The 23,457-nt window shown below is 39.1% G+C and overlaps 1 protein-coding gene across 1 annotated transcript in view; it reads right to left on the reverse strand.

The window, feature by feature from the left end:
- Nucleotides 1–22,401, reverse strand: part of EPM2A (EPM2A glucan phosphatase, laforin) — a 112,895-nt gene extending 90,494 nt beyond the window's left edge. Inside the window, exon 1 of the mRNA XM_007450332.1 lies at nucleotides 22,101–22,401. Coding sequence (XP_007450394.1) covers nucleotides 22,101–22,401 — 301 coding nt within the window. The remainder of the gene's footprint in view (nucleotides 1–22,100) is intronic.
- Nucleotides 22,402–23,457: the final 1,056 nt, after the last annotated feature.

Below are 23,457 nucleotides of genomic sequence, written 5' to 3' on the forward strand. Positions count from 1 at the left end.
TGTACAGCATGGTGACTATAGTTAATAATACCATACTGCATATCTGAAAGTTACTAAGCGAGCAGATCTTAAAAGCTCTCATCACAAGGTGAATAAATTTTGTAACTACGTATGGTGACAAATGTTAACTAGACTTACTGTAGTGATCACTTTGCAATATATACAAATATTGAATCATTATATTGTATACTTGAAACTAATATAATGTTAAATGTCAATTATACCTCAATAAAAAAATAAATACTGAGATTATAACCCAAAGTATAAAATAAATATCTACGAATCCATACCAAAATCAAAGGGATTGAATAAATAAATAATTGGAGGAGACAAATCCTGCATGCAGATGGATTCCAAATAATTTATGTAGATAGCCCATCCTTAAGGGGGTGGAGCATAACACCCCACTTCTAAAATGTAGGCTGTGCATAATGAATTCTTTCCGAAGAGTACAGTATTGAAAGAGAGGGGGAAAGAGAAACTTTACAGGGGAGAAGACTAATAGACAACTTACCTCAGCCAGGTGATCAAGGTGAATATCAACAGTGGTAAATCATGTTCAAAGTATGTACCCTTGATATGATGTGATAAGAAAGGCAATTTACCTCTATGATCTTCTTCCCAAAAGCCCACAACCCCAGTCTAATCATGAGAAAAACACCATAAAATGTTGGTGTTGAGGAACACCACACATAGAATGTTGAGGAACATTCTACAAAATACTTGATGAGTTCCTTAAAACTGTCAAGGTCATCTCAAAAACAATTGAAATCTGAGAAACCAACACAGCCATGATGACTAAAACATAATGTGGTATTGTGGATAGGATCCTGGAAGAGGAAAGTTATGTCAGTTAAAAAAAAAAAATCTGAATGAAGTATAGACCCTAGTTAATAATAATGTATCAACACTGGTTAATTAATTTTGACAGGTATACTATACTAATATAAAACGTTAACAATAGAAGAGTGGGTGGGGAGTGTATGGGAACTCTGCCCTATCTTTGCAACTTTTCTGTAAAGCTAAAACCATTCCAAATACAGTTAATATTTTAAAAATGTGTAAAAATAAAATCCACAAATAAAGCTCCATTATATTAGGGGGAAAGGCATGAAAGGAAGCAGAGAAGTATTATTAATAACCAATAGGAAAATTAGTCAGTAGAAATCAGACCCAAATATAAAACAAATATAAGGGGACTAGAAGATATGGACTCTAGCTATAATTTCAGTGTGGTCAAGAATTTAAAGAAAAACACAAACTAAATAAGAACAAAAGGAAAATATGCAAAAGAGTATGAATTAAACTTTCAGAGAAGAAAAATACAATATATGAAAAAAAAATTTCACTGGATGAGGTTAATAGCAGATTGTAGATTAGACCCTGCAGAAAGCCTCAGTCTCTTCATTTGTGTAAGAGGCAATTGAATTTCTTCCTCCTCACAGAGCAGTTGGGGAGAACAAAGGGTAATTTAGTTGAAAGCACCTAAGAAGTAATTAGCACATGATAGATACTTAAGAAAAACTTTGATCTTTCTGTTTGTGCTTCACTCATTCAACCAATATTTATTGAGCAGCTACTATGTGCCAATTACAATTGCAGGATATAAAAGAGTGAATAAAGCAGACATAGTCCCTACCCTCATAGAGCTCACAGTCTGGTGGGAAGGTATACATTGAACAAATAAATATTGTAGTTGATATCTTTTGTTTAAAATGTAACAGACATTGTTAATTGCCTTCCTAAAATCAATTCTCCTTATTCTTGGTAAATAGAATCCTAACTTTCCTCAGGGCAGTAATGTGCTAGGCTAAATAATGTACTTTTCCAGTCTCTTCTGCAGTAGAGGTAGCCCAGCACAACCATTCTGTCCAATTCTAAACATGAAAAGAAGTAATGGCATACCTCAGAGACACTGCCAATTCAGTTCCAGACTATCAAAATAAAGTAAATATCACAATAAAGCAAATCACATGAATTTTTTTATTTTCCAGTGCATATAAAGTTATGTTTACACTATGTTGTAGTCTATGAAGTGTGCAATTAGTATTATATCTTAAAAAACAATTTAAATACCTTAACTTAAAAATACTTTATTGGGCTTCCCTGGTGGCGCAGTGGTTGAGAGTCCGCCTGCCGGTGCAGGGGATACGGGTTCGTGCCCCGGTCTGGGGGGATCCCACATGCCGTGGAGCGGCTGGGCCCGTGGGCCATGGCCGCTGGGCCTGCTCGTCCGGAGCCTATGCTCCACAATGGGAGAGGCCACAACAGTGAGAGGCCCACATACCGCAAAAAAAAAAAAAAAAAAAAAAAAAAATACTTTATTGCTAAAAAAATGCTGACCATCATCTGTGTCTTCAGCGAGTCATAATCTATGTGCTGGTGGAGGGTCTTGCCTCGATGCGGACGGCTGCTGACTGATCAGGGCGGTGGTTGCTGAAGGCTGGGGTGACTGTGGCAATTTCTTAAAATAAGACAACAGTGAAATTTCTCACATCAATTGACTCTTCCTTTCATGAACAATTTTTCTGTAGCATACAGTGCTGTTTGATAGCATTTTACCCATAACAGAACTTCTTTCAAAATTGCAGCCAATCCTCTCAAGCCCTGCTGCTGCTTTATCAATTAAGTTTATGTAATATTCTAAATCTTTTGTTGTCATTTCAACAGTCTTCACCAGGAGTAGATTCTATCTCAGGAAACCACTTTCTTTGTTTATCCATAAGAAACAACTCCTCATAGTGAAAGTTTTAACATGAGATTGCAGCAATTCAGTCACATCTTCAGGTTCCACTTCTAATTCTAGTTCTCTTGTTATTTCCACCACATTTGCATTTACTTCCTCCACTGAAGTCTGGAACCCTTCAAAGTCATCCACGGGATTTGGAATCAACTTCTTCCAAACTGTGTTAATGTTGATATTTTTACCTCTTCCCATGAATCACAAATGTTCTTAATGGCATCTAGAGTGGTGAATCCTTCCCAGAAGGTTTGCAATTGACTTTGCCCAGATCCATCAGAGGAATCACTATCTACAGTAGCTATAGCCTTATGAATTGTATTTCTTAAATAATAAGACTTGAAAGTAAAAATTACTCCTTGATCCATAGGCTACAGAATGGATGTTGTGTTTGCAGGCATGAAAACATTAATCTCATTGTACATCGCCATCAGAGCTCTTGGGTAACCAAGGTACATTGTCAATGAGCAGTAATATTTTGAAAGAAATCTTTTTTTCTGAGCAGTATGTCTGAAGAGTGGGCTTAATATATTCCATAAACTATATTGTAAACAAATGTGCTGTCATCCAGGGTTTCTTGTTCCATTTATAGAGCACAGGCAGAGTCAGTTTAGCATAATTCTTAAGGTCCCTAGGATTTTCAGAATGGTAAATAAGCATTGGCTTCAATTTCAAGTCACCTGCTGCACTAACCCCTAGCAAAAGAGTCAGTCTGTCTTTTGAAGATTTGAAGTCAGGCATTGACTTCTCCTCTCTAGCTATGAAAGTCCTAGATGGCATCTTCTTCCAATAGAAGGCTACACTGAAAATCTGATTTAGTGTAGTCACCTTCATTAATTATCTTCCTAGGTCTCTGGATAACTTGCTGCATCTTCTGCAATCAGCACTTGTTGCTCACCTTGCACTTTTACGTGATGGAGGTGGCGTCTTTCTTCAAATCTCATGAACCAACTTCTGCTAACTTCAAACTTTTCTTCTGCAGCTTCCTCACCTCTCTCAGTCTTCACTGAATTGAAGAGTGAGGGGCCTTTCTCTGGATTAGGCTTTGGCTTAAGGGAATATTGTCGCTGGTTTGATTTATCCAAACCACAAAAACTTTCTTTGTTTCAGCAATAGGCTCTTTCACTATCTTATAATGCATGTGTTCACTGGAGTAGCATTTTTCATTTCCTTCAAGAACTTTTCCTTTGTATTCACAATGTGACTAACTGATGCAAGAGGCCTAGCTTTTGGCCTGTCTTGGCTTTCAACATGGCCTCCACATTAAGTTTAATCATTTCTAGCTTTTGATTTAAAATGAGAAATGTGTCTCTTCCTTTTATTGGAACACTTCCAGGCCATTGTAGGGTTAGTAACTGGCTTAATTTCAATACTGCTGTGTCCCAAGGAATAGGGAGGCCTGAGAGGGTTAAGGTAGGGGAGGATGGCCAGGTCGGTGGAACAGTCAGAACACAAACATTTATCCATTAAGCATTAAGTTTGCTGTCTTATATGGGCACTGTCAGTGGCACCCTAAAACAATTACAATAGTAATATCAAAGATCACTGACTACAGGTCACCAGAAAAAATATAATGATAATGAAAAAGTTTGAAATATTGCAAGAATTACCAAAATGTGACACAGAGACATAAAGTGAGCAAATGCTGTTGAAGAATGGCACCTAAAGACTTACTCAACACAAGGTTGCCACAAACCTTCAATTTAAGAAAAAAAATGGTAATATCTGCAAAGCTCAATAAAGTGAAGCACAACAAAACAAGGTATCCCTGTATGTATGTTGAGGGGTGGGGAGAATCCTGGCAAAGTTAATGTTTTCTAGATAAATGGGGATACCCACGGCTGACATTTCCATCCTTCCCACTCCTCCCATGTTCCACTGAATGCCTATGTGATGATTAGAGCAGCAGCTGCTGCCTTGAGGGAAAAGCCAAGAAAATGCAATGACACCTCACCTGACATCCGTGAGCTATGGCCCATTTCCACTGCCACCCACCAATGAACTTTTTACAGCAGAAAAACAAACGCTTATTTTTTAAAGCAAGTGCTTGTTGTGTTTTCTGTTAACCTGTGGCCCACCGCATTCCAAACTGCCTCTGAAACAGTACATGCTTTCTGGGGCTGGGGTGGGGGGTGGGGCGGAGTTCCTCCTCCCAACTCCAGGAAGTGTTTGTTGTTGGAAATGCTCATCACTGTACTCCCACTTCCTTGGCAAGAGTGATTGGTTCCAGCAGGGTGAATTTCAGTCTTTCCACCAGATTTTTCTAACTAGAGCTGGAAGGGAAAATTATATTTTTCTTCTCTGGTTCTAAGTATGTAAGCCCAGAGCTCTCTGTGGGGAATCTAGCTTGACAGAGTCAGTTAGCTTCAGAAAATGAAGTTCCTGAGTAAAGCAAATGCACAGGGAAGAGAGAGAAAACTAGAGGGCAGGTGAGGAAAGAGGTTGCACCCCATGCTTCTTTAATTTGGTTATATGAGTTAATAATATTTCTTTTATAGGCCTGTTCATACTCAGTTTCTATTACTTGCAATCAGAGTCCAAGCCAACATAACTAATGCAATTTTAAACTATAATACAAGATATAAGGAAAGAAACAGGTGCTGTGAGAAAGAATAAGAAGGTAGTTAGGGAAGACTTATAAGAGGAGACGTAACGAATAGAGAGATGCCAACCTGGAAAAGAGTTGAAGGAAAGGTTTCCCACCTGCCTCCTTCCACCCCACCTTACCCCTAACATGAAATAAGTGTGCTGTAAATACAGTAGAGAATGGCTTTCCTGGAAAGGGCCCTAGTGTGGGTATAGGGACTAGATATCTGAACAGAACAGATCTTGAGACATCTATGGACCCAATGACATACCTGAAGATGAGAGAAAAAAGGCAACACCATTCAGGAATAAAACAGAGTGAAATATCTCTTCCTATAGTCAAGTTTTTGTTTGTTCTGTTTCTTTACTTTGCTAATGATAAGGACCTGGAGCCTGCTAGATCCTCAACCATTAACCCTAAGTGAAGAAACCTTCCCCTCCACAAAATCTGCCAGATTACATGGTAGCCCATGAGTGTCTTCCCATTTAGAGAAGATTTTGGATAAACATAAGCAACTTAAACAGGGAACCAGCACAGCTGCCTATACAAATCAATATAACCTTTATTCATAAAAATGGTCACCTAGGGATTACCAGATACTTGAGGAAAACCCTTAGCATTAAAAAAAAATTGACTACAGAGAGGGAAAAAAAAGTTAATGCAAGACAAAAACAACTTTTAATCAATTCTATTTGATGTCCTCAGAAAGATTCAAGTATAAATTATCCATACAAGAAGAACAATCAGCTCTGGAAAAAAAGAAATCAGAGAATAACAGAAAAAAAGGTGGGAGATTAAAAATACAATTGCCAAAAATTTCAAAAATATAGTGTAGGAAGTAAATGATGGAATGGTTAGTATTAAAACCCAAACAGTGATCTGGAAACACAGCCAGGGAAATCTATTCAAACAAAAGATGGAAAATACAGGAGAAAAGTTAAGAGATACTCACATAAAAGCAGAAGGTACAATATATGGCTAACAGACATTTCAGACAAAAGAGGAGAGAAAATAGGAGGAAATAAAGGAATAATAGAAAATTTCCATGAGTTGAAAAAATTCCTGGAATCAAAACAACCAACCAATTGTCAAGTCACAAGAACAACAACAACAAACTCAGATACCTCCTGGTAAAATAGTGTAAGGAGAAATGTTAAAGCTTCAAAAGAGGGAAAAAAAGTGCCTACAAAGAAATGGGCTTAGTTTGACATCAGAAGTATCAGCTACAACAGGTGCTAGAAGGTACTGTGGCAGTTCCTTCAAAGGGAAAATTATTTTGAGACTAGAATACCAGATGACTAATCAAGTGTGAAATCAAAAGAAAGACCTTTTCAGGCATTTAAAGACTCAGAGGGCTTCCCTGGTGGCGCAGTGGTTGAGAGTCCACCTGCTGATGCAGGGGACACGGGTTAGTGCCCTGGTCCGGGAAGATCCCACATGCCGCGGAGCGGCTGGGCCCGTGAGCCATGGCCGCTGGGCTTGCGCGTCCGGAGCCTGTGCTCCGCAACGGGAGAGGCCACAACAGTGAGAGGCCGCAGACAGCAAAATAAATAAATAAATAAATAAAGACTCAGATATTTTATCACCCACTTACTGTTTCTTCAAAATTATTTGAGGGGAGACGTTCAAGATGGCAGAGGAGTAAGACGTGGAGATCACCTTCCTCCCCACAAATACATCAGAAATATATCTATATGTGGAACAATTCCTACAGAACACCTACTGAACGCTGGAAGAAGACCTCAGACTTCCCAAAAGGCAAAAAAACTCCCCAAGTACCTGGGAAGGGCAAAAGAAAAAAGAAAAACCAGAGACAAAAGAATAGGGATGGGACCTGCACCTCTAGTAGGGAGCCGTGCAGGAGGAAAACTTTCCACACACTAGGAAGCCGCTTCACTGGCGGAGATGGGGGTAGGGGGAAGCCCCGCATTCCATACCCCTCCCTCCCCCCAGCCTGAGTGAGCCAGAGCCTCCTAATCAGCTGCTACTTTAACCCTGTCCTGTCTGAGCAAAGAACAGATGCCCTCAGGCGACTTACATGCAGAGGAAGGGCCAAATCCAAAGCTGAACCCCGGGAGCTGTGCAAACAAAGAAGAGAAAGGGAAATCTCTCCCAGCAGCCTCAGGAGCAGCGGATTAAATCTCCACAGCCAACTTGATGCACCAGCATCTGTGGAATACCTGAATAGACAACGAATCATCCCAAAACTGAGGCAGTGGACTTTGGGAGCAACTGTAGACTTAACCTTGCTTTCTGCATCTAACTTGTTTCTGATTTTATGTTTATCATAGTTTAGCATGTAGAATTTATTACCATTGGTAGATTTGTTTATTGATTTGGTTGCTCTCTTCCTTTTTTTTTATATATATATTTTTTCCTTTTTTGCTTTTTTGTGAGTGTGTATGTGTATACTTCTTTGTGTGATTTTGTCTGTATACCTTTGCTTTTAGCATTTGTCCTAGGGTTCTGTCTGTCCGTCGTGTTTTTGTTGTTGCTTTTTTTGTGTGTATATTTTTAGCGCTTGTTATCACTGGTGGATTTGTTTTTTGGTTTTGTTTTTCTTTCTTTCTTTCTTTTTAATTACTTCTTAATATTTTTTATTTTTAATAATTTTAAAATTTAATAATTTTTTATTTTAATAACTTTCTTTCTCTTTCTTTCTTCCTTTCTTTCTTTCTCTTTCTTTCTTTCCCCCTTCCTTCCTTCCTCCCTCCCTCCCTCCTGCCCTCTCTCTCTCTCTCTCTCTCTCTCTCTCTCTCTCTTTCTTTCTTCTTTTCTCCCTTTTCTTCTGAGCCGTGTGGCCAACAGGGTCTTGGTGCCCTGGCTGGGTGTCCCAGGCCTGTGCCTCAGAGGTGGAAGAGCCGAGTTCAGGACACTGGTCCACCAGAGACCTCCAGGCTCCACATAATATCAAACAGCGAAAGCTCTCCCAGAGATCGCCATCTCAATGCTAAGACCCAGTTCCACTCAACGACGAGCAAGGTACAGTGCTGGACACCCTATGCCAAACAATTAGCAAGACAGGAACACAACCCCACCCATTAGCAGAGAGGCTGCCTAAAATCATAGTAAGGTCACAGGCACCCCAAAACACACCACTGGACGTGGTCCTGCCCATCAAAAAGACAAGATCCAGCCTCAACCACCAGAACACAGGCACCAGTCCCCTCCACCAGGAAGCCTACACAACCCAACCTTAGCCACTGGGGGCAGACACCAAAAACAACAGGAACTACGAACCTGCAGCCTGCAAAAAGGAGACCCCAAACACAGTAAGTGAAGCAAAACGAGAAGACAGAGAAACACACAGCAGATTAAAAGCAAGGTAAAAACCCATACACCAAACAAATGAAGAGGAAAGAGGCAGTTTACCTGAAAAAGAATTCAGAGTAATGATAATAAAGATGACCCAACATCTTGGAAATAGAATAAAGAAAATACAAGAAATGTTTAAAAACGACCTAGAAGAACTAAAGAGCAAACAAACAATGATGAGCAACACAATAAATGAAATTAATAATTCTCTAGAACGAATCAATAGCAGAATAACTGAGGCAGAAGAACGGATAAGTGACCTGGAACATAAAATAGTGGAAATAACTACCACAGAGCAGAATAAAGAAAAAAGAATGAAAAGAATTGAGGACAGCATCAGAGACCTCTGGGACAATATTAAATGCACCAACATTTGAATTATAGGGGTCCCAGAAGAAGAAGAGAAAAAGAAAGGGACTGAGAAAATATCTGAAGACATTATAGTTGAAAACTTCCCTAATATGGGAAAGGATAATCAAGGCCAGGAAGCACAGAGAGTCCCATAGAGGATAAATCCAAGAAGAAATATGTCACAACACATTAATCAAACTATCAAAAATTAAATACAAAGAAAAATTATTAAAAGCAGCAAGAGAAAAACAACAAATAACATACAAGGGAATCCCTAGAAGGTTAACAGCTGATCTTTCAGCAAAAACTCTGCAAGCCAGAAGGGAGTGGCAGGACATATTTAAAGTGAAGAAAGGGAAAAACCTACAACCAAAATTACTCTACACAGCAAGGATCTCATTCAGTTTCAGAGGAGAAATTAAAAGCTTTACAGACAAGCAAAAGCTAAGAGAATTCAGCACCACCAAACGAGCTTTACAACAAGTGCTAAAGGAACTTCTCTAGGCAGGACACAAGAGAAGGGAAAGACCTACAATAACAAACTGAAAACAATTAAGAAAATGGTAATAGGAACATACATATCAATAATTACCTTAAATGTAAATGGATTAAATGCTCCCACCAAAAGACACAGACTGGCTGAATGGATACAAAAACAAGACCCAGATATATGCTATCTACAAGAGACCGACTTCAGACCTAGGGGCACATACAGACTGAAAGTAAGGGGATGGAAAAAACTTTCCCATGCAAATAGAAATCAAAAGAAAGCTGGAGTAGCAATTCTCATATCAGACAAAACAGACTTTAAAATAAAGACTATTACAAGAGGCAAAGAAGGACACTACATAAGGAAAAAGGGATCAATGCAAGAAGAAGATATAACAATTATAAATATTTATGCAGCCAACATAGGAGCACCTCAATACATAAGGCAAATGATAACAGTCATAAAATAGGAAATCAACAGAAACACAATCATAGTAGGGGACTTTAACACCCCACTTTCACCAATGGACAGATCATCCAAAATGATGATAAATAAGGAAACACAAGCTTTAAAAGATACATAAAACAAGATGGACTTAATTGATACTTACAGGACATTCCAACCAAAAACAACAGAATACACTTTCTTCTCAAGTGCTCGTGGAACATTCACCAGGATAGATCATATCTTGGGTCACAAATCAAGCCTTAATAAATTTAAGAAAATTGAAATCGTATCAAGTATCTTTTCCAACCACAACGCTATGAGACTAGATAGCAATTACAGGAAAATATCTGTAAAAAATACAAACACATGGAGGCTAAACAATACACTACTAAATGCCCAAGAGCTCACTTAAGAAATCAAAGAGGAAATAAAAAAATACCTAGAAACAAATGACAACAAAAACACAATGACCCTAAACCAATGGGATGCAGCAAAAGCAGTTCTAAGCAGAAAGTTTATAGCAATACAACTTACCTCAAGAAACAAGAAACATCTAAAATAAACAACCTAACTTTACACCTAAAGCAATTAGAGAAAGAAGAACAAAAATACGCAAAGTTAGCAGAGGGAAAGAAATCATAAAGATCAGAGCAAAAATAAATGAAAAAGAAATGAAGCAAACAATAGCAAAGGTCAATAAAATTAAAAGCTGGTTCTCTGAGAAGATAAACAAAATTGATAAACCATTAGCCAGACTCATCAAGAAAAAAGGGAGAAGACTCAAATCAATAGAATCAGAAATGAAAAAGGAGAAGCAACAGCTGACACTGCAGAAATACAGAGGATCATGAGAGATTGCTACAGGCAACTCTATGCCAATAAAATGGACAACCTGGAAGAAATGGACACATTCTTAGAAAAGCACAACCTGCCAAGACTGAACCAAGAAGAAACAGAAAATATAAACAGACCAATCACAAGCACTGAAGTTGAGACTGTGATTAAAAATCTTCCAACAAACAAAAGCCCAGCAACGAAATACTAATAAACAGAATCCAACAGCACATTAAAAGGCTCATACACCATGATGAAGTGGGGTTTATCCCAGGAATGCAAGGATTCTTCAATATACGCAAATCAATCCATGTGATAAACCATATTAACAAATTGAAGGAGAAAAACCATATGATGATCTCAATAGATGCAGAAAAAGCTTTCGAGAAAATTCAATACCCATTTATGATAAAAAGCCTACAGGGAGTAGGCATAAAGGGAATTTCTCTCAACATAATAAAGGCCATATATGGCAAACCCACAGTCAACATCGTTCTCAAAGGTAAAAAACTGAAACCATTTCCTCTAAGATTAGGAACAAGATGAGGTTGTCCACTACACTACTAGTTTTCAACATAGTTTTGGAAGTCTTAGCCACAGCAGTCAGAGAAGAAAAAGAAATAAAAGGAATCCAAATTGGAAAAGAAGAAGTAAAGCTGTCACTGTTTGTAGATGACATGATACTATACATAGAGAATCCTAAAGATGCTACCAGAAAACTACTAGAGCTAATCAGTGAATTTGGTAAAGTCGCAGGATTCAAAATTAATGCACAGAAATCTCTGGCATTCCTATACACTAATGATGAAAAATCGGAAAGAGAAATTCAGGAAACACTCCCATATACCACTGCAACAGAAAGAATAAAATACCTAGGAATAAACCTACCTAAGGAGACAAAAGACCTGTATGCAGAAAAGTACAGGACACTGCTGAAAGAAATTAAAGATGATATAAATAGATGGAGAGATATACCATGTTCTTGGATTGGAAGAATCAACATTGTGAAAATGACTATCCTACCCAAAGCAATCTACAGATTCAATGCAATCCCTGTCAAATCACCAATGGCATTTTTCACAGAACTAGAACAAAAAATTTCACAATTTGTATGGAAACACAAAAGACCCCAAAGGGCCAAAGCAATCTTGAGAAAGAAAAACGGAGCTGGAGGAATCAGGCTTCTGGACTTCTGACAATATTACAAGGCTACAGTAATCAAGACTATATGGTACTGGCACAAAAACAGAAATATAGATCAGTGGAACAGGATAGAAAGCCCAGAGATAAACCCATGCACATATGGTTACCTTATTTTTGATAAAGGAGGCAAGAACATACAACGGAGAAAAGACAGCCTCTTCAATAAACTGTTCTGGGAAAACTGGACAGCTACATGTAAAAGAATGAAATTAGAACACTCCCTAACACCATACAGAAAAATAAACTCAAAATGGATTAATGACCAAATTTGAGGCCAGACACTATAAAACTCTTAGAGGAAAACATAGGCAGAACACTCTATGACATAAATCACAGCAAGATGCTTTTTGACCCACCTCCTAGAGAAATGGAAATAAAAATAAACAAACGGGACCTAATGAAACTTAAAAGCTTTTGCACTGCAAAGCAAAACATAAACAAGATGAAAAGACAACACTCAGAATGGGAGAAAATATTTGGAAATGAAGTAATGACAAAGGATTAATCTCCAAAATTTACAAGCAGCTCATGCAGCTCAATATCAAAAGAACAAACAACCCAATCCAAAAATGGGCAGAAGACCTAAATAGACATTTCTCCAAAGACGATATACAGATTGCTAACAAACACATGAAAGGATACTCAACATCACTAATCATTACAGAAATGCAATTCAAAAGTACAATGAGGTATCACCTTACACCAGTCAGAACGGCCATCCTCAAAAAGTTTACAAACAATAAATGCTGGAGAGGGTGTCAAGAAAAGGGAACCTTCTTGCACTGTTGGTGGGAAGGTAAATCGATACAGCCACTATGGAGAACACTATGGAGGTTCCTTAAAAAACTAAGAATAGAATTACCATGCGAGCCAGCAATCCCACTGCTGGGCATACACATTGAGAAAACTCTTCAGAAAGAGTCATGTACCATAATGTTCACTGCAGTTCTATTTACAATAGCCAGGACATGGAAGCAACCTACATTTCCATCAACAGATGAAAGGGTAAAGAAGATGTGGCACATATATACAATGGAATATTACTCAGCCATAAAAAGAAACGAAACTGAGTTCCTTATAGTTTGGTGGATGGAGCTAGAGTCTGTCATACAGAGTGAAGTAAGTTAGAAAGAAAAAAACAAATACCATATGCTAACACATATACATGGAATCTAAAAAAAAAAAAAAAGGTTATGAAGAACCTAGGGGCAGAACAGGAATAAAGATGCAGACGTAGAGAATGGACTTGAGGGCATGGGTAGTGGGAAGGGTAAGCTGGGACGAAGTGAGAGAGAGGCATGGATATATGTACACTACCAAATGTAAAATAGATAGCTAGTGGGAAGCAGCCACATAGCACAGGGAGATCAGCTCAGTGCTCTGTGACCACCTAGAGGGTTGGGATAGGGAGCTTGGGAGGGAGAGGCAAGAGGGAGGAGATATGGGGATATATGTATGTGTATACCTGATTCACTCTGTTATGAAGCAGAAACTAACACACCACTGTAAAGCAATTATACTCCAATAAAGATGTTACAAAAAATGGTAATAGGAACATACATATTGATAATTACCTTAAACGTTAATGGATTAAATGCTCCAACCAAAAGACACAGGCTTGCTGAATGGATACAAACACAAGACCCATATATATGCTGTCTACAAGAGACCCAATTCAGACCTAGGGACACATACAGACTGAAAGTGAGGGGATGGAAAAAGATATTCCATGCAAATGGAAATCAAAAGAAAGCTGGACTAGCAATACTCATATCAGATAAAATACACGTTAAAATAAGGAACGTTACAAGAGACAAGGAAGGACACTACAAAATGATCAAGGGATCAATCCAAGAAGAAGATATAACAATTATAAATATATATGCATCTGACATAGGAGCATGTCAATACATAAGGCAACTGCTAACAGCTATAAAAGAGGAAATAACACAGTAATAGTGGGGGACTTTAACACCTACTTACACCAATGGAAAGATCATCCAAAATGAAAATAAATAAGGAAACAGAAGCTTTAAATGACATAATAGACCAGGTAGATTTAATTGATATTTATAGGACATTCCATCCAAAAACAGCAGATTACACTTTCTTCTCAAGTGTGCACGGAACATTCTCCAGGATAGATCACATCTTGGGTCACAATCAAGACTCAGTAAATTTAAGAAAATTGAAATCATATCAAGCATCTTTTCTGACCACAATGCTATGAGATTAGAAATGAATTACAGGGAAAAAAACATAAAAAACACAAACACATGGAGGCTAAACAATACGTTACTAAATAACCAAAAGATCACTGAAGAAATCAAAGAGGAAATCAAAAAATACATAGAGACAAATGACAATGAAAACACGACGTTCCAAAACCTATGGGATGCAGGAAAAGCAGTTCTAAGAGGGAAGTTTATAGCTATCTAAGCCTACCTCAAGAAACAAGAACAATCTCAAGTAAACAATCTAACCTTACACCTAAAGGAACTAGAGAAAGAAGAATAAAGAAAACCCAAAGTTAGCAGAAGGAAATAAAATCATAAAGATCAGAGCAGAAATAAATGAAATAGAAACAAAGAAAACAATAGCAAAGATCAATAAAACTAAAAGCTTGTTCTTTGAGAAAATAAACAAAATTGATAAACCATTAGCCAGACTCATCAAGAAAAAGAGGGAGAGAACTCAAATCAATAAAATTAGAAATGAAAAAGGACAAGTAACAGCTGACATAGCAGAAATATAAAGGATCATGAGAGATTACTACAAGCAACTCTATGCCAATAAAATGGACAACCTGGAAGAAATGGACACATTCTTAGAAAGGTATAACCTTCCAAGACTGAACCAGGAAGAAACAGAAAATATGAACAGACCAATCACAAGTAATGAAATTGAAAATGTGATTAAAAATCTTCCAACAAGTCTTCCCTGGTGGCGCAGTGTTGAGAGTCTGCCTGCTGATGCAGGGGACGCGGGTTCGTGCCTCGGTCCGGGAAGATCCCACGTGCTGTGGAGTGGCTGGGCCCGTGAGCCATGGCCGCTGAGTCTGCGCATCCAGAGCCTGTGCTCCGCAATGGGAGAGGCCACAGCAGTGAGAGGCCTGTGTACCGCAAAAAAAAAAAAAAAAAAAATCTTCCAACAAAAAAAAGTTCAGGACCATATGGCTTCACAGGTGAATTCTACTAAACATTTAGAGAAGAGCTAACACCCATCCTTCTCAAACTCTTCCAAAAAATTGCAGAGGGAGGAACACTCTCAAACTCATTCTACAAGGCCACCATCACCCTGATACCAAAACCAGATAAAGATATTACAAAAAAAAGAAAATTACAGACCAATATCACTGATGAATATAGATGCAAAATTCCTCAACAAAATACTAGCAAACGGAATCCAACAACACATTAAAAGGATCATACACCACGATCAAGTGGGATTTATCCCAGGGATGCAATATATGCAAATTCAATATACACAAATCAATCAATGTGATCAATCAATGTGATACACCATATTAATAAATTGAAGAAGAAAAACCATATGATCATCTCAATAGATGCAGAAAAGCTTTTTTTTTTTTATTTAACATCTTTATTGGGGTATAATTGCTTTACAATGGTGTGTTAGTTTCTGCTTTATAACAGAGTGAATCAGTTATACATATACATATGTTCCCATATCTCTTCCCTCTTTGTCTCCCTCCCTCCCACCCTCCCTATCCCACCCCTCCAGACAGCCACAAAGAACCGAGCCGGTATCCCTGTGCCATGCGGCTGCTTCCCACTGGCTATCTACCTTACGTTTGTTAGTATATATATGTCCATGTCTCTCTCTCACCCTATCACAGCTCACCCTTCCCCCTCCCCATATCCTCAAGTCTGTTCTCCAGTAGGTCTGTGTCTTTATTCCTGTTTTACCCCTAGGTTCTTCATAACATTTTTTTTTTCTTAAATTCCATATATATGTGTTAGCATACGGTATTTGTCTTTCTCTTTCTGACTTACTTCACACTCTGTATCAGACTCTAGGTCTATCCACCTCATTACAAATAGCTCAATTTCGTTTCTTTTACGGCTGAGTAATATTCCATTGTATATATGTGCCACATCTTTGACAAAATTCAACTCCCAGAAAGTGGGCATAGAGGGAACCTACCTCAACATAATAAAGGCCATATATGACAAACCCACAGCAAACATCATTCTCAGTGGTGAAAAACTGAAAGCATTTCCTCTAAGATCAGGAAGGAGACCAGGATGTCCACTCTCACCATAATTATTCAGCATAGTTTTGGAAGTCCTAGCCACGGCAGTAAGAGAAGAAAAAGAAACAAAAGGAATACAAATTGGAAAAGAAGAAGTAAAACTGTCACTGTTTGCAGATGACATGATACTATACATAGATAATCCTAAAGACTCTACCAGAAAAGTACTAGAGCTAATCAATGAATTTGGTAAAGTAGCAGGATACAAAATTAATGCGCAGAATCTCTTGCATTCCTATACACTAATAATGAAAAGTCTGAAAGAGAAATTAAGGAAACACTCCCATTTACCATTGCAACAAAAGGAATAAAATACCTAGGAATAAACCTACTTAGGCAAACAAAAGACCTGAATGCAGAAAACTATAAGACACTGATGAAAGAAATTAAAGATGATACCAACAGATGGAGAGATATACCGTGTTCTTGGATTGGAAGAATCAATATTGTGAAAATGACTATACTACCCAAAGCAATCTACAGATCCAATGCAATCCCTATCAAGTTACCAATGGCAGTTTTTAAGGAACTAGAAAAAATCATCTTAAAATTTGTATGGAGACACAAAAGACCCCGAATGGCCAAAGCAGTCTTGCGGGAAAAATATGGAGCTGGAGGAATCAGACTCCCTGACTTCAAACTATACTACAAAGCTACAGTAAGCAAGACAATATGGTACTGGCACAAAAACAGAAACATAGATCAATGGAACAAGATAGAAAGCCCAGAGATAAACCCACGCACCTATGGTCAACTAATCTATGACAAAGGAGGCAAAAATATACAATGGAGAAAAGACAGTCTCTTTAATAAGTGGTGCTGGGAAAACTGGACAGCTACATGTAAAAGAATGAAATTAGAACACTCCCTAACATCATACACAAAAATAAACTCAAAATGGATTTGAGACCTAAATGTAAGACTGGACACTATAAAACTCTTAGAGGAAAACATAGGAAGAACACTCTTTGACATAAATCACAGCAAGATCTTTTTTGATCCACCTCCTAGAGTAATAGAAGTAAAAACAGAAATAAACAAATGGGACCTAATGAAACTTCAAAGCCTTTTCACAGCAAAGGAAACCATAAACAAGACCAAAAGACAACCCTCAGAATGGGAGAAAATATTTGAAAACGAATCAACAGACAAAGGATTAATCTCAAAAATATATAAACAGCTCATGCAGCTCAATATTAAAGAGACAAACAACCCAATCCAAAAATGGGCAGAAGACCTAAATAGACATTTCTCCAAAGAAGACATACAGATGGCCAAGAAGCACATGAAAAGCTGCTCAACATCACTAATTATCAGAGAAATGCAAATCAAAACTACAATTAGGTATCAGCTCACACCAGTTAGAATGGGCACCATCAGAAAATCTACAAACAACAAATGCTGGAGAGGGTGTGCAGAAAAGGGAACCCTCTTGCACTGCTGGTGGGAATGTAAATTGATGTAGCCACTATGGAGAAGAGTACAGAGGTTCCTTAAAAAACTAAAACTAGAATTACCATAGGATCCAGCAATCCCACTACTGGGCATATACCCAGAGAAAACCATAATTCAAAAAGACACATGCACCCCAATGTTCATTGCAGCAAAATTTACAATAGCCAGGTCATGGAAGCAACCTAAATTCCCATCAGCAGACGAATGGATAAACAAGCTGTGGTACATATATACAATGGAATATTACTCAGCCATAAAAAGGAATGAAATTGAGTCATTTGTTGAGACGTGGATGGATCTAGAGACTGTTATACAGAGTGAAGTAAGTCAGAAAGAGAAAAACAAATATCATATATTAACGCATGTATGTGGAACCTAGAACAATGGTACAGATGAACTGGTTTGCAGGGCAGAAGTTGAGACACAGATGTAGAGAAAAAACATATGGATGCCAAGGGGGGAAAACCGCCATGGGGTGGGGATGGTGGTGTGCTGAATTGGGCGATTGGGATTGACATGTATACACGGATGTGTATAAAACTGCTGACTAATAAGAACCTGCAGTATAAAAAAAACAAACAAAAACAACTGATACTAAACTTTCTTTGGGTTACTTGTATGGAAATATGTTAATATAAATGCTTCAGACATTACATGAAATTTCTAAAAATCTTATATGTTCTGGTATAATGTTATAAGTCATTCTAGTTATTACTTTAAAATATATATCTCAGAAATAACTAAATTTCCTTGTCAATTGCATTATTATGAACTTTCATCAAATCTTTAACCATGGTCATTTTTAAGTCTTTTGTCATTTGCAGACAGTTCTGGGTGTACTCTGATGCTTTTGCAAATATATTCCTATAAAAGGGTTTCATCTTCAAGGAATTCATGGAAAAGACTCTGACAAGTACAGGTTTCTGGTAACAGACTATACTGCTGAACTGAATGAATAAGCATTTTCAGAACTCTAATGGAAAACTGAAGAATTTATAAAAGTGCTAACAAAAGATCAAGATGAAATAAAAATTAATTACATGGGACTGAGTGAACTGATGAGGATGATTATAATTTTTGTGACTTTCTGTTTGAATAAAAAAAAAATCCCACAAAGACTCAGAGGCAAAAAATACACAAATCAATTTTCACTGCAAAGTAAAGGAGCTGTTACAGTGGAGGATTACTGGACTGAATGTCAATATTATGACATAGTGTGAGTGTGTTTCATGTTTGGTAATTGCAATCATTGCTGCTTTTGTTGTGGTCATCCATTTACAATGCTTGATGTCAGTTTATCTCTTGTAAAAATAAAATACAAGGTGTGTGTGTGTGAAAAGAAGAAGTATAAAAAAATACCAAAAAAAAATTATTTGAGGATACAATCCAATGAAATGATTAAGACATTCAAGAAAGTGGAAGATTTGGAATCCTTAACAATGCAACAAACATCGGAGTTCAATTAAAAACAACAAAAACAAAAGTCTCAGATCGCTGTGCTCAGAAAGCTATATATTAGTGAAAATTGGAACAAAAATCCCAATTCTTCAAGGAAAAGAATGTTTTCAAAAAGTGAGGAATTTGCATTCATCCAATACTGCATTTAAGCTAGGAAATTTTGATGATCAACGTGCTGTTTCTGTTTTTAAAAAGTAACTAGAAAGTTTGAAACAAGGTGTAGAACATGGCCACCCAAATATAAAGTAAAATGAACTCTGGTATCACTTTAAATAAAAATCTGAGCATGACTGACAGTGTAAGAGAAGAGAGCTTTTCCTCCTGGTACACAGGTTTCATGTCACAGAATTATATTTCCAAACTTATTAATGAGTGCAACTGAACTACTTAGTTCCACACTAATTATTTCCTAATCATAATAGTAACAATAACACTTATTTAACACTTAATATATGTCTTATTCTAAGCTCTTTAGATTTATTAGCCAGTTTAGTCCTTTCAACAACAGCACAGTAAAGTGACTTGCCCAAGGTCACACACTGGTTGGTGAAGCCATTCTGGCTCTAGAATCCTTGCTCTTAAAAATAGGCTATGCGGGCTTTCCTGGCGCAGTGGCTGAGAGTCCGCCTGCTGATGCAGGGGACGCGGGTTCGTGCCCCGGTCCGGAAAGATCCCACATGCCGCGGAGCGGCTGGGCCCGTGAGCCATGGCCGCTGAGCCTGCGTGTCCGGAGCGTGTGCTCCGCAAGTGGAGAGGCAGCAGCAGTGAGAGGCCCGCGTACCGCAAAAAAACAAACAAACAAACACAAATAGGCTGCGCTGCTCCTCATGATGCTCTTTGTTAACTTACAATTCTTAGAATCAACCTATCCACCTAAAACAAGAAGGCACAGCAACAATTATAAAACAGAATACAAATTATATATTAATAGAACTTAATGTAGAAATGATTAACCAAAGTAAGGAGAAGGGGAGGAATGTGTAGGTGAGTTATTTTTCTTATCCTTTTACATAGGAGTAACTTTCTATGTAACAGAAGCATAATACAGAAATTTCTATATAATAGAAAGTCAACAATAAACTACATATATGCAGTATAAAATAATGATATAAAAACCAGCAGGGAGGAGAGAGATAATGAACTTGAGCTAAATTCCTCATATTTCACAGTAAGTATGATGGTTAATTTAATGAGTATACAGCATCTGTCAATAGATATTGTCTAATTTTAATTTAAATGTAATATATAACTTGTATGGTAACTCAGAAAATCTAAAAACAGAAAAATTCAAGTTGATATATTAAGAAATAGCAATATAAACAAATTATTCAGAACTTTGGGAGGAATATCAGAAAAACTAAAAATAGAAAAGGAGAGAGACTGGGGAAAGGGAAGAATCTTTCTTTTGTACCATCCTAATTTTTATTAAAATGATCAGATATTACTTTATTATGAAAAATAATTATATAATACTATTAATAATAGTAATATCCTGTAAAGAAGGGCATAATAGATGAGAGTACCTTTCAGTTCTGGCATCGTAATACAAAAAGACAATAAATGTCACCAGACCATGAAACTCAGTGAGGTACAAAAAGAGGAACAGGGGGAAAAATATATATATATATAAACATATTACAGAACACTCATGCTCTTTGCAGATTCTTTGATTCCACATCATTATGGGCTAAGTGGCCCATTTTTGTCATATAAACTTCCACAGAGACATTTCATCCGCTTTAGACAACTACTGAGCCACACATACTCCAATCCCCAACTTTGCACATTTCATTTAAAGAAAGGACTGTCTAAATTCACACATCGCGGGCAGGATTCTACACTGGCATAAAGTTTTCAGGGAATAATTTGGTAGTCCTTACTGGAATGTAAAATATGACCACGCTTTGACCCAACAGTTTCACTTCTCAGAATCTACCATACAGGAACATTCCCAAATGCTCAAAGATAACTTTATACACGGATTTCCAATTAAGCTATTACTGTTTATAACAGAGGAAGCCAAAAAACAACCTAAATGCACACTGGTAAATGCAGAATATTTCGTTGCCATTTAAAAAATGAAATATACATTTATACGAGTGGCACTAAAAGGTATCCGCAACCTTTACAGAGCAAGAAAAAGCAGGATAGAGAATAATATATTAACCAATTTATGTGTGAGATAGATACATGTCATATATTGGTCGGTGTGCAGTGGACTTAGGGTGTGTGGAGGACACAAGTTTTTACTTTGTACATTTTTTGCTTTTGTTTTTGATTTTTTACAGCCAGCATGTATTATTTTTATATTTTAAGAAATCAGAGCATATCTCAACTGTCATATATTCGGGGCTTTAAAAAAAAATCAAAAAGAGAAACGCTCAACGTTTTTCCATTAGTTCATTCTCAAATCGAAAAGAAGAAAAAAAAATACACTAGATAGCACGTTGCAATTTAGGATTAGCGAAAAGGGTAGCTTCACTGGTTGGGTCATTTTTTAGTGAATCGGGGCAAGAAAATGAGGGCACAAAAACAGTCAAGGCAGAGTTGAGGAGCGAACCCTGGAGCGGCGGGGGACCTGGCAGCCCGGGGACCCGCGCAGGGAGGACGCGGAGGGCGAGGGGGACCGAGGCCCGAACGGGGTCCTGTGTTTGTGGGAAAGAGGTCGGAGGAGCAAAGACCGAAGGGGCGGGAGGCCGGGAACCCAGCCTCCAACTAGCGAACCTGTCGGGTGCGGGAGGCGCGGCTGGGGCGACAGCTGGGCGGGCAGAGAAGGGTCAGCCCAGGGCGCCCGGGGAGTTCAGACAGCTTGTGAAGCCCGAGAGCCGGGCAAAGCGCCCGGGAAGTCGCGGCGGGGACTGTGGGGCCCGCCCCAAGCCGAGGCCGAGGCTGAGGCCAAGGCCAAGGCCGAGGCCGGGGTGCAGGCCGGCGCAGCTCCCAGTACCTTCCCAGGAGAGCTCTCCTCCCGGCTCGCGCTTCAGGAACTTGTACCAGAACGTGTCCACGCGGCCCGGCTCCGCCCCGTCCTGCGCCGCCTCCTCGGCCGCCAGCTCCACCTCCCCGAGCCACAGGCCCGGTTCCTGCAGCGCCAGCGTCCCAGCACCCGCCGCCGTGCCCGCCGGCCTCAGGCGCACCGCCCCGCGCGGCTGCCAGCGCCCCAGCTCAGGCCGAGACCCCACGACCAGCAGCTCCGGCCCGGCCCCGGCCACCGCGGGCGGCACCACCACCCCGAAGCGGAACCGCATGGCGGCGGGCGGCGCGGCCCCCGGGTTCCAGTCTCCCTGTGACCGGCGGACGCGACCCGAGCGCCAGGCGGCCGCGGCGATTGGGCGGCGGCGCGCGAGGCCTGGACGCGCGAGGCGCGGACGCTGGCGGGGACACGTGCGATGCTGCACCTGTTTTGGGCTGCATCACGCGGCCCAGGAGCCCGAGGATGATCCAGGCCGGGGCCTTTGGCCGCGGGAAGTGGTCAGCTGGGGCCACCACCCGTCTCTCCCGGAGAAGGAGCCTGGCCCCTGCCCGCTGCCTCTTCCAGCGGCTCCGCGGACGGCTAGGGACGCATCGGAAGCAAGGAAAAGGGGTTAGGAAAGGAAATAAAACATCTCATAAGCCCCTAGATTTTCCAGTAATCTTTACAAAAACCTCGAAATTATTTTTGTGAGGGTCGTAGGAAGAAGAGAATGGCATATAGAAAGCAGCCTCCACAATAGTGAAGTTGGGGAAAGATCCTGCAGCAGTGTCTGGAGAGCTCCGGACCTTCAACAGGTCACTTACACTCTCTGGGCCTCAGGTTCTTACCTGTAAACTGAGGGTATAAAATAATGATCTTTAAAGACCCTGCCGGCTCTAAAGTTTTTCTGATTAGTGGAAGAGGCGCCATTCAGAGCCCAGAGCTCGTGCAAAAACACTGAATACTTTTCCCGTGCATAGACCAATTTGATGCCTGAAATGACACATGATCACTTTCTTTTTTCAAAAGAGTGTTATAATACTTTTAGTACGTATAAAAATGGGTTTAAAGTAAATATTTTCAAGCCTTTCCAAAATCCCAAAACGGCAATTCTATGACTAAATATATGACTGATAATTTTTAAATGGCATAAAATAAAGCTTGTTGCTTTGAATTTGCTTTCAGTAAAAGTCAGTAATATTTTTTCAACTTAAAACATCATTCTGTGTCCAGAAACACAGGCTTATAGTTATTTGATCAAAAGAAAACTGTTAGGGGTAGGGCACGGAGGAGGGGGGCTTTAATTTTGGTCACTGCCTTAAGAAAACCACCTGTCCTGTTTACATAACCT

Source organism: Lipotes vexillifer, unplaced genomic scaffold (assembly GCF_000442215.2).
Source record: "Lipotes vexillifer unplaced genomic scaffold, Lipotes_vexillifer_v1.1 scaffold112, whole genome shotgun sequence".
In the NCBI taxonomy this organism is placed as follows: domain Eukaryota; kingdom Metazoa; phylum Chordata; class Mammalia; order Artiodactyla; family Lipotidae; genus Lipotes; species Lipotes vexillifer.